General features: G+C 37.7%; 1 protein-coding gene across 1 annotated transcript in view; it reads right to left on the reverse strand.

Moving 5' to 3' along the window:
* The window catches only part of ARID2 (AT-rich interaction domain 2), a 93,239-nt gene that overhangs the window by 2,170 nt on the left and 78,829 nt on the right, over nt 1–12,240 (reverse strand). The window contains exons 16-20 of the mRNA XM_063155175.1: nt 11,384–11,532; nt 5,763–5,901; nt 5,578–5,663; nt 1,201–1,324; nt 1,019–1,110 (exon numbers count right to left, since the gene is read on the reverse strand). Coding sequence (XP_063011245.1) covers nt 1,019–1,110; nt 1,201–1,324; nt 5,578–5,663; nt 5,763–5,901; nt 11,384–11,532 — 590 coding nt within the window. The remainder of the gene's footprint in view (nt 1–1,018; nt 1,111–1,200; nt 1,325–5,577; nt 5,664–5,762; nt 5,902–11,383; nt 11,533–12,240) is intronic.

Raw genomic sequence — 12,240 nt, forward strand, 5'->3', positions numbered from 1 at the left:
ACTGACTGTTGCTCTGGTACAGATTCCCAGCTCCCCAGCAGACTGGCAGAATGGAAATCCCTGGCTCAGAGATGGGCATCATCCCTCAGTGTCTCTGACAGCAGTGGGACAAATTTCCTCTGCTCATTTCCCCATGTCTTTTCACCACACTCTCCAAGGAGAGTTCTGTCTTCACTAAACTCACGGGTAGCTAAAGATAGCAGGAGGATTTCTACAACCAGTATCAGGACTCTAAACAAGAGAGTTACAAGGAGGAAATTCCTCCCTACTGACAGGTTTTTGAACAACACATTAAGTTAATAAATTCTCATTAGAAATCATTACTTTTGCTATTATGAAGCCAAACTAATGCAAAACAAAACCAAGAAAACACTCAGCTTGTAAGTTCTTGGAAAAAAACAAGAAGCAGCATGTGTGGTGATCACTGGCACAGTAACTACTACTTTTTATCAAAAAGAGCATTTCCTGCTTAGTACCATGAGTCAGTATTGGACTGTTTACTTACTGAAGGATCTTCTACAAGTAAAAGGAAAGCTGGGTCATTTATTAGCATTAACCCAAGTTTGGAGAGGAAAGCAATAGAGAGGCAGCAAGTATGAAAGACAACCATGTCCCTGAGCACCTTAAGATGGTGTTCCTAAGAGCTCATTTTGCCCCTTTCTCAACTGCATTTAAACAGTACTGCCAGTGGAAGTTGTTTACACAAGAATTAACTTTCAGAATCATGCAGTACTGCTGCGGAGGAAAAGGGATGGCAAAGGCTTCTCTCATCTATCTCTTGAAATTTAACATGCCAAATTTGCTAGCCACTTTTTAATCATCTGGATCACAAATGCTGTCTTTAGGTAAGATGACACAGAGCATTTGTGTGGGGAAGGACAGTGCAGAAGCAATAGAGAAATTGTACAAGGTACTTACTGGGTTATTTATAGATAGGTAAAACCTACCTATTCTTTGGTACTGGAAAGAACAGAAACAACAGTGCCCACTGATACCAGAAAAATTACACAGTGCTTACCTGCGACCACATTCTGAATATTTACCAATATTTTTTAATATTAAGGCAGCTGTTAATCGGATGTGTTTAGTTATTGGTCCCTCTTTTTCATCCTACAAAAGTAAAGACAAAAAAATGTAAAAGCCCTGCAGTTAATAGCAGGCAACAATTAATATCTAATACTTGATTCAAACAATACTAACTGTGAAATCTCTGAAGACAAGGTTCCTTGATCCTCTCCTTAATGCCATTAGGGCGGCACTTGGATGATTCACAATGGCCTTCTGTGCTCTGGGAGTAGAGGCAGTAGCCCCTGCAGCTGGCTGCCTACATTAGTAAAGAAAGAATTAATAAAAATAAGCTTTGTGCTGCTTTCCAGACAATTAACAACTTGGAAAGTTTATCTTACAATTTTTAACCTATCTGAACAGAGACACAAAGATCCATTAACACTTGGTGCTGATACATGATTGCTTCCACAGAGATAAGTCTCACTGTAAACCCTTAAGAGGAGTCATGCACTTTATTCTATGTGAAAAAACACTTCTCTTGAAGAAGTATTGCTCATCACCCCTGACATTTGTGATGGAAAAGTAATATATTGTACTAATAACACAGCCATTTCCTGAAGTGTACCAATTTAAACGGATGTCTCATCAGACAGGAACTGTGATAGCAGCTATGCAAATGCCATCTGAGATTTGGCCAGAGAAGGTCCTTGAAGTAAAACCACTTAAAAGTTGACACAGCTCATTGGGACCATTAGACACTAAGACAATATAAAATATGTATTAACTGTGATTAATGAGGAGCAATACAAAATAACATAAGTTATAAGACATAAAACATGTAACTGGTAAATCAGATCAAACATTTGTAAAACCAATTACCTGTTACCGCACCTTTTAGACTGAGATTAATAAATTAGGCAGGGTATAACGAACTTAGCATAAGCAATTTCTCCATTTTCAGTATTAACACTAAAGTCAAAGCTGTATTTCACATAAAAACTTGGAAATTATTCATGCCATCAGAGTTCAGAATGTATAAATTGGTAACTTTACCTAACGATTTACTCATAATGTCATCCTAAAAAACAATTTGTAGTGGTGAAAAATATCACCACACTTCACTATTTTGAACAATATTATTATGAAGTCTTTTCGTACCCTAGTAGAACTTGGTTAAGAAGTTTAAGTAGTGCTTACTTGTAAATGTGGCTTAAATGAAAAGTAAATGTTCTATTTTTTTTAATGAAAGCCTGTAGAAGTTTAATTTAGGTATCTTATACTGAAAGTGAATATTCTAAGAATAAAACTTGAATTCTCTATTTAGAGAGACTTTCTTAGTAATCTGAGGTTCTAACAGCAAGGAAGCCCAGATAAAAACTGGGTTACTTTACTAAGAGACAGACTCCTCCCTAACACCTTAGAGCTCAAAATCACTCTGTCATCCTCCCTGAATAGAAATAATATATATAATATAAAAATATATAAAATAAAATATGTAATATAGGAAATAAATAAAAGGCTTTATGAAGTCAAAGGAGAATGGCAGGGGCTGAATAAAGAAAGTAGGCAATGACATGTTCATAGAAGACCGAGTACCACAGTAAAAGAATTACTCTCTTCATTTCTAATTTCTTGAAGATTTTTGTTTTCTCTGTATTGAGAAGCATAAGGATTAATCAATGGAGGCTGTTCTGAATGTCTCTCTTCAACAGTTATCATACCATATTTTAGAAAGCTGAATTACTATTATAGAAATACTGAAAAAAGGACAACTGCAATAAATTAGGAACATATTAAAAATTATCTTCTTTAAGTTTGAAGAAAAATGAAATTGATAAAACGCTACTGAGACACCAAGTGAACTGATGTATGTCTGTGGACAAGTATCTCTAAAAACATCTATATTTCTTGAATTTCTTTAATTGTTTTATCAACTTAACTTCAAACTCTATCATTTATGTTGTGATTTAAAGTAATCTCCTGGCCCACTCTCACAGAGCATTAAAAATATTCACCTTTGCTTCAATGGCAACAAGGAAAAAAAAATCACCTTGAACCCAAGAGGATTCCAATGCATAAAGCTACAGTCACTCAGTTACCTCTGAAAACCAGAAGAGTTAAAATAATAAAACTTGAAATGCAAAGAAATACAGAATTAAGGTATAAAACCAATTCTGTAATGCAGCTTTACACTGCCTAAAGGGTTCTAGAAAAGCCATTACAGATTTTTTCAAGTGGGTATGGTGTTATGATAGACAGAAAAGATGATCAGGGAATGGGTCTGTCACACTGTGCTCTGTTTGACTTCCAGCACTGGTAACACTCACAATCTGAAGTCTGTGAGATAGATGTAATTTTTACTAAATAGTGAGGGATTAAGTGAAGAGAGTTCACCTAATAAATGCCTAAAAGTTGATGACTTAAACATGCTTTGTCTCAGTTTTTTTCAGGTTTTTTTCAGCTGCTTCACAGCTCCATACATGAGTTTAATGATATGGAGTATCAGTTGTGAGCTGATATATTTGACACACTTCTAGGACTCAGAAAAAAGAACATTAAGCCAAGCCCTTGAAAGACAGCTTTCAAACATGAACTTGTAAGACAGCTTGAGGTGGAGCTGCTGGACTGAGCTTAGGGTTTCAACTGACATGTCATGCATTCTGGAAAGCAAACTATCAATTCCTGTCTCCCTCGTGTAGCTGCTGGATGCTCTTTTCAGCTGTGCTAACAACAGAACTGTGGGGCAGTGCTGTAAGGTAATGTGGGGGACAGGACACACTACCCTTCCCCCAAATCCTCCTGTTTGTTAAAAGGAGGACAGTAAAAGGAACAGAAAGGGAACCTTTATGTTTTCACAAGACAGGAAGTGTATGAACTGCTCTGAGTGCTGACAGAGAAAGGTCTCATCTCTTCCTTTTGTTCCACCTCCTGTACTGGTGTTCAACCGAGAGTAAGGCAAAGAGATTCCACTCGTGTGGCAAGCCCACTCTTTCATTCTATGAGCAGTTTTTCAAAAAAAACAAATTGATTTAGCATGCAATCTAACAAAAATTAAAGCTAGCTCCCTCACCATAAGCAATGCACAGCTGTGAGAAGCAATAAGGAATGTCACAGAGAGTCAGAACAGAATCATAAAATCATTTAGGCTGGAAAACACTTCTAGAATCACCAAGTCTAAATATTAACCACTGCCACATCCACCACTAAACCATGTCCCTATGCATCACATCTGCACATCTTTTCAAGACATAAAACATGCAATTTTGAGCAGAGGAATGTTCTCATTTCAATCTGAATTCTGAAACCACACCCTTAGTATCTTGTGATATTGCAGTCTCAGTAAGTTGGCAAGAACTAGTTATGTGTGTAAATTCCTGCTTTCTGAATCTGACCTAATTAGGGAATTCTGCCTCAGAAGAGGGGATGTATAAACAGTTTTTTTCCTATGACTACCTGTGCAAATTTAGAAGAAGCTTGTGAGGACACATAGCTACTGGAATGTGTTATCTGTGTGATGGAACATTATGAAAAGGCTGAGTTAAGAACACATCATGCTTGTAGAAGGTGTCAGTCCTACACTTCTCACTTACCAACTATTTAAGACTAAATTACCATAATTCTTCTTTCTCTGGTTTTCCAAGGTCTGAGTGTTGCTCAGTTTAATGCAACAAGGCCCCATAAAGCAATTATAAGTCCGTGTAAAGATGTTTTTTTATATTAAAAAATAAAAGGATTCTCAAACTAGATTTCTCAGTTTTCATAACTTGACTTTCTTTGCTGCCTCCAGCAGCTTGGTGGCCGTTTTACAAGCCACAAAACAGAAGAGCAAAAATCTGCCTGGGTCCATGTAATTACATCTAAAGTGGTTTCAGTCAGTTACTAACAAAGGCCAGGTCTTGACACACTTACACAAGTAACTGAACCTTGAACAATTCCACTATTAACACAGCCAGCCCCAAAACCTCACACCAATGGGGTTGTACTCTGCAATATTAATTCCACATGGTCAAAATCATTCTGGGAAAGAGAAGAACCAAATCTGATTTCAGATAGCAACACAAAATCAGAAGACTCTGAGGAGTCTATTGTTTATCTTGCTTGCTTGTTTAAAGGAAAGTTTACTACAACAGTTCTTGGATCAAATCAGCCCAAATTTAGACCACAAAACTGGAAGGAATACAGCAAGTTACAAGACAATCCATCTCAGCTGTGTGACACATGAACCGTACACAATAAATAACTTTCCATTTGTATGACAAGCACTTCCCTGTTACAAGGAAAGTTATAAAATGCTGTCCAGTTGGGCAAAAAAATAGGAGAACATGTTGAGAACAACGTTCATCATAGAGTTTTGACCTATACACTTTAAAGAATTACCTGGGGTTTTTTTAAGGTAACTGCAACTACACCAGAATCTATTCCCCTTTTTGTCTTACTGGAACAGACCTCAAATTTCATTACAGATTCTTAAGCATACAGAGTTTCACCTGATAAGGCAAGTTATAAACAAACTCAATAATTTCTAATGCTCCTATTTTTTCTATTGTTAATGAGGTTCAAATCTCTTACTTATTGGAAGGCTTCTGATTTCCTGGTTGTCCAAGTTCATCTTGCTTTAATCCTGCAAGCAAAGCATCTCTGGAACAGTGTTTATCCTATTTGAGGAAAAGAGAAAGACCGTAAGAATGGTGTGTGGAAACTTACCATGAAATTCCTACTGTTTTCTGAAGTAATATGTGAAAGCAAATGTGTACCTGTAAATGGGTAATGAAGGAAAACCTCTGCCGCTGGAAAGGTTCACATCCCTCCCACAAGCACTGCCCTGGGTACACATCTTTTCCTCCATGCTCGGTTGCTGCATGATAGAAAACCTGTGATGGTGTCTGAAACCACCTACAAAAAGAGGAGAGGAGAATTAATTTTTTTTCACCAGTGAATGGTGAAGTACAAATCCAACAAACATCAACTCATAGTGGTTAACATTTTTTTGAATTGAGACACACATTGATAAATGGAAAGTTGCAAAATTTTGAAGGGAAAAATATGTATGCATATTACCAGTGAGCTACCAATAAATGTCAATATGATTTTTCCAAACTTGATTGAAATATCATGGTTCTATTTTCTACTTACACTTCACCAAAGACTTAATGCATGTTAAATCCAACAGACCCATTCTCTGCAATATACAGCAACAAACTATGCACAGCTTAACTAGATGAGGTTTACATAAGGTATTTTTTATATTTATATAAAATAATCTCGTATGTTCCTTCTCCCATTTTTCTTCTCCACTAGCAGTCAGATTCAGATCTTATTTAAATCTGATCAACTTGGTGGCCCTCCTCTGGACTCATTTCAGCAGGTCCATGTCCTTCCTGTGCTGGGGACCCCAGAGCTGGATGCAGCAGCAGGTGGGGCCTCACCGGAGCAGAGTATAAGGGCAGAGTCACCTCCCTTGACTGGCGCTCTGTGCTGCAAGCACACAGGGCTGGGTCATGTCCAGCCTCTCCTCCCCCAGCCTCCCGAGCCCCTCTCAGCAGGGCTGCTCCCCATCTGTCCATCCCCAGCCTGTGCTCATACCAGGGTTTGCCCCAACCCAGGTGCAGCACCTGCCCTTGGCCTTGTCAGACCCCATGAGATCCCCATGGCCCCACTGCTCAGGCCTGTCCAGGTCCCTCTGGATGGCATCCTGTGCTCCAGGTGTGTCACCTGCACCGCTCAGCTCCGTGTCACCTGCAAACGTGCTGAGGGTGCACTCGATCCCTGCATCCATGGCATTAATGAAAATATTAAACAACACTGGTCCCAGTACAGACCCCTGAGGGACACCATGTGTCACTGAAGTCCATCAAGACTCTTAGCTACTGATCACCATCCTCTGAATGTGACTGTCCAACAACCAATTCCTAATTCATCTACCAGACAACTTATCAAATCCATCTCCCTCCAATTTAGGAAGAAGGATGTTGTGGGGGACCATGTCAAAGGCTTTACAGAAGTTCAGATAAATTATACCTGTAGCCCTCTCCTTACCCTTTGATGCAGTTATTCCATCACAGAAAGCCACTAGGTTGGTCAGACAGGATTTTGCCTTGCTGAAGCCATGTTTGTTCTTACCTGTTCACCAGCACGGGTACACCTCCTTTGACACTCCTTTTCTCATTAACGTACCTGTACAAGCCCTTCCGGTTATTTTCTGTGTACCTCGCCAGGTTCAGTTCCAGTTTTTCCAGCTCTGTTCCACTCCTCTGTCCCTAAGAACCCTCCCTTAACAGCAAGAAGTCTGCCTTCTTCAAGTTCAAGAGCCTGACTTGACTCCTTACCTGACCTAAATTTCTCAAGCCTGCAAGCTCCACCAATGCATGACTGCTGCAACCTAGGCTACCTCCAATCTCATGTAGACAAATGATGTGCTGTTTTAACATATATAAGCTAGTAAAAGAGAATTGCTGTGTTTCAAAATACATGACATGAAAATAGTGAATGACTCAAAACATTAGGGTTTTTTTAGTCTATATATACACCTTATGTATTTCAGATGTTACAAATTAGGCCCCTTACTCCAAAAGAGAAAAAACAGCCTAAGGATTTATCTACTCAAAATTCACTTCAATACAACTAACCCAGCTCATCAATATCCACTTAGTGTTTGGACCAAAGAGGTCACACTAGCTGCTGCCTTTGGGAAGTTATTGCCAGCAGCTGCCCTCACACACTCTCAGCTTATGAACAGCTGTTCAGTGAGTGCTTTGATTCAGCCACCTCCCTCCACATCCCAGTACTAATTTCAGTAGTGTCCACTATACAAACATACTTGCAACTGATGCCTAGGCCTAAGTGTACAGATACTGATACCTGAACACTGTAACGACATCAAAGAGCTAAATTCACCCACAAACAAGTCTTAGTTATAAACTGAATGCTACTGCAGTAACCACCTGTAATACAGCAATTACCTTCTGCACTGGCAATAAATACTACTCTCTTTAAAAGCATTCATCTTTTACATGCCAGTTACCTCATACTGAAGGGAAGATGAGAAGGAGCAATACCTGACTCTTGCTGTTGGTCCAGATAACCCATAATAGGAAATGAAAATAAAATGTTTTACATCTACACTAGCTCTCCAGTGGGTGTTTCAGAGGACAGAAAGATCTTCCTACAATAAAGGGGAATCAGCTTAAGCTGGCACTAACCATTTTATGAATAATAAAATAATAATTTCTGGCACAGATGAAACAAGTTTCATGGCCTAAGTGAAATCCAAAATACAGTGCAAAACATTTCACTCAACATGGCAAATCTTCAGAAAAATAAAGCTATTTCAGCTATATTGGCTCATCCACTGTTTAATACACTCAGTGTTATACACTTCCATCACTGACCTAAAAAGATTCAAACTTTGTACCATTTTGCAGAGACAAACCATTTTTCCTTAAAGAAACACCTAACTATTGTAATAAAAAAAGCTTACGTACTGACAATATGGTCAGTTCAGTCTAGACTCTTGTTACACACTTAATTCATCCATGGCTCTGTTCAACTGCTGAACAGAACATTAACAGCTGACTTGACAGGCACTGGAGATTCAACAGCATTTTCAATTTACTTTTTAAATACAAAGCAATTCAAGAGCAGACATCTGCCTGCCTGGGAAACAAAACAGCAGCTTTTAAATTAAGCTGCATACAATTAGCAGTACCTGCAGACAGCTGAAGTTCAAAGGAAAACACCTACTTTCTGTTACATCCTTAATGCAAAATAATGTGCTGACTGACACCTTTTAGAATTTTACTTCCACTTCAGATATTAAATGTGAACAGATCTGCCAGAGGCCAATCATTTCAACTATTTGCATAATTCAGCCTCCTCTCATTGTAGTTTTTAGACACTACTAAATCTGTGGCATTTCAAATCTTGGTGTAATGTTTCCTAATTCAGTCCTAAAAAACCCAAACCAAACCACCAATACACACCACCTGAACATTGCTGACTGGAGCAGCCAAATTAGTCAGTAGGAAAAGAACACAGTATTTTATTTATTCATATTTATCCTGCTTCACAATAAAATGTTTAAGGCCTTCACTGACTTCTGCACTGCATTTTTGAAGGAAAACAATATTAGTATTTTTTTGAGAATTAAACTAAAGAACATGCATAGAGAAACAGGTGAAAATTATTTTTTCAAATGTGCCTCCTGTTGTATCTTTCCAGTTAGCTACAAATATCACAAAAACCCCCCAGTATTCTATCATTCTACTGTGATGAAACTGACTGCTTAATCCTAGGGAAAAAAACGCTAAGCAATTGAGAATGAAACCAAGAAGTGAATGTGAAGTTCACACAGACTAATGACCCACTCAAAAGAATCTTCTTGTTTCCCATTTAAACTACTCAATAAAAGCAGCTAAGACTGAGAGGTACAAACAAAAAAAGAATAGGTGGCAATTCCAGATTTTTCTTTACATCTAACAGAACCAGGAAGCCTACAGGAGATTTTATATACCTGTTTTTAATCAGGCTCTTCAAGGAATATGAATAAACAATACATATTTGAGGAAAATGCTAACTTAACATTTTGGTTCTCTCTTCACCACAGAGAAGGTCGAGTGTAATGTTTATCTAAATTGGTTTTAGGCTGGGACTGAAATAACTATTTTAAAGCTGAGAGCATAAAAACAAGAGCTGTCATATGAACTAAATCTATTAATGCAAAAAATGTCTGAAAGCTTTTGAAAAGAATGCAATTTGAGCATGAATGAAAAACAGTACAGGAAGTAACAGCCAGATAAACTAAAGCAACAGAAATAATACACTAGGCAAGGAGCAAAATACAGAGATCAATGGCCTTGTAGCCCTGAACTTCAGTCTCAGGTAAACCTTCTGGAGTTGTATTTGAAGACAGACTACAAAAAGACTGATAATGTAAGGTAATTTAATACTACTGCTCCTCCTCCTGCCCCAACACAGTTTATCCTATGTAACTTTAGACATGGAATAAAGTTGGTGACTTATACTTTGAAACTGTAGTTCAGCAAACTCTGACATGTTACAAGCTGGCAAGGCTTCTGTGTGACACTGCCCCAGCCTTTCATTTCAACCTCAATGCAACCCACCCACACCTAGGCATGAGTAAATGCATCTACTGTGGAGCCAGCAGACTGTGGCTCTGTAGTTCTATTTACTAGTGGTAAGGGAGGAAACTGCAAAGTAAAGCCTTTCTTACATAGAGAAGTGTCACCTATCAAAGAAAGAAAAATCACTTTTAAAGTGAAAATAGTGCCATGATTTAAAAGCACCAGATCTCTTGCACTGACTGAATCTCTTGCATAGACTGAACGATCTTAGAATTATGTTTGCAAGGAATGAAAGCAACAGAAATTACACCTTCAGGGGTTTCATACTAACCCTCATTCACTATTCCTGTAATTCTGTTCAAATGTCTTATTTTCACTATCCATTCCAAACAGCTAAACTTCTCCATCTTTTCATCTTAATTTTTAAATTTCCCACCAGCTTTTAGTTAAATCAGCTTTATGCTCCCTTTGTCATCCTACAGCAATGAGGCTGTCACTCTTTTTTATACTATCCTATATGTTATGCAATTTTTCTCACTCACAATTTGTCTCCAGTTTTCAAAGTAGCTATTTGACAACTACCTTTTTTCACCAACTCTCTGCCCTTGCCCACAAACTAAGCATATTCACAAACCTAAGTTATTTTAAAAGCCAGTGTCAAGATACATATACTTTCCATAAGAATTGCATCAAGCTTTTATAAGCCTCCATCTAAATGTCTAGTAGTTCACTCCCCTTTGAGAACAGAAGTAAATAAAAAAAAAAAAAATCAGTCTTAAGAGCCAGTTTCTTACTACTTCCTTTCAAGACAATGGCATCCTCTGGAACACAAATGGTATAATTACCTAAATTAGTCATAAGCTAAATAAGACTGTGACCAGGACATTGAAGTGCAACACCCTGCTCTTGCAGAACTGGAAAGGCAAGAAAATGTCAAGCCATGATTTGTAACTGCAGTACAGGAACTATTTTATATGGGCAACACAGAGAACAGTTTCAGAGGTCAGAATTCTTTTAAATTAACCACACAACTATTTTTTGTTACTAAAGAATCAATATACTTCAAGAAAGTTACGTAAGACTCATTTTATGCTCTGAAGTATAACTCAGAGGAGTTAAGTGTCCTGCCTTCCCCCATCTCATTCAATTTCCTCAATAGTTTTCACTTTTTCTTTTCCCCACTGAAAAAGTGTAAGGTAACTTAAGGAAACAGAATGGATGGAACTTGTAGAATCATCTTCTATATACAAGCATCTGTTACATATGAGTAAAAGGTAAACAAAGAAGCCATTTACTTTTTACAAGATTGCCACAGACACATGAAGTTCTGTCCAGGTTTTTTCATTTGCTCTGCATGTTGACTTGCTGCAGTGTATGAAGGTGGCTGCAAATTCATCTGCTGGCCCTGTACTTGAACTGTTGGTATCGATGTTGCAGGTGTGCTCTGTAGAAAAAGTTAAAACAATTTTAAACAGGGCTTATTTCTATACTCGACATACAGTTTACTGCTTGTTGAAAGACTTTTTGTTTTACTTTAATCCATCACAGGTGTTCAATTTTTAATACTCTGAACTCTGAATAAGCATTAGTAAGACACAGTAACATGAGGGACATACAACTTTTACACTGTATTACTGATACAGAACTTAATATTTAAACAATAAACTTCATGCCCAAACACAAATACAGAATTATGTCTGCAAAGAAATTTCTCAAGGGCACTAATAGAGCAAAGATTAACATTATTTTTCAAACGCTTTGTTGTTATTTAAGAAAAGGAAAAAACCTCATGCAAACTCAAGGCATTGCAGTATCATCAGCATAGGGAAGAGCACCACATGCTCAGAATGCCTGACAATGCTGTACAACTTGTACACAACAAAAACAGAAACATATCAGAAAGCAAAATTACTTTCCCCTCCCTCCCCTGCAATATAACAAAACACTTAACACTCAACTAAAATTATCTTTCAAATTACCTAAAAATATATAAACACAAACTAATTTTATTTCTTTTTCTGAATAATGGATATTGAATGCAGAATGTTTCATTTCAAAACACTGCCTGTGTCAGAATATTGTTTCTCTTCTTTTTTTTTCCAGGAAGTCTCTGGTCAGCAAGTTCTAAGTTTCTAAGGATGATTACAGTAGA

The sequence above is a fragment of the Melospiza melodia genome, chromosome 4 (assembly GCF_035770615.1).
Source record: "Melospiza melodia melodia isolate bMelMel2 chromosome 4, bMelMel2.pri, whole genome shotgun sequence".
Classification (NCBI taxonomy): Eukaryota; Metazoa; Chordata; class Aves; order Passeriformes; family Passerellidae; genus Melospiza; species Melospiza melodia.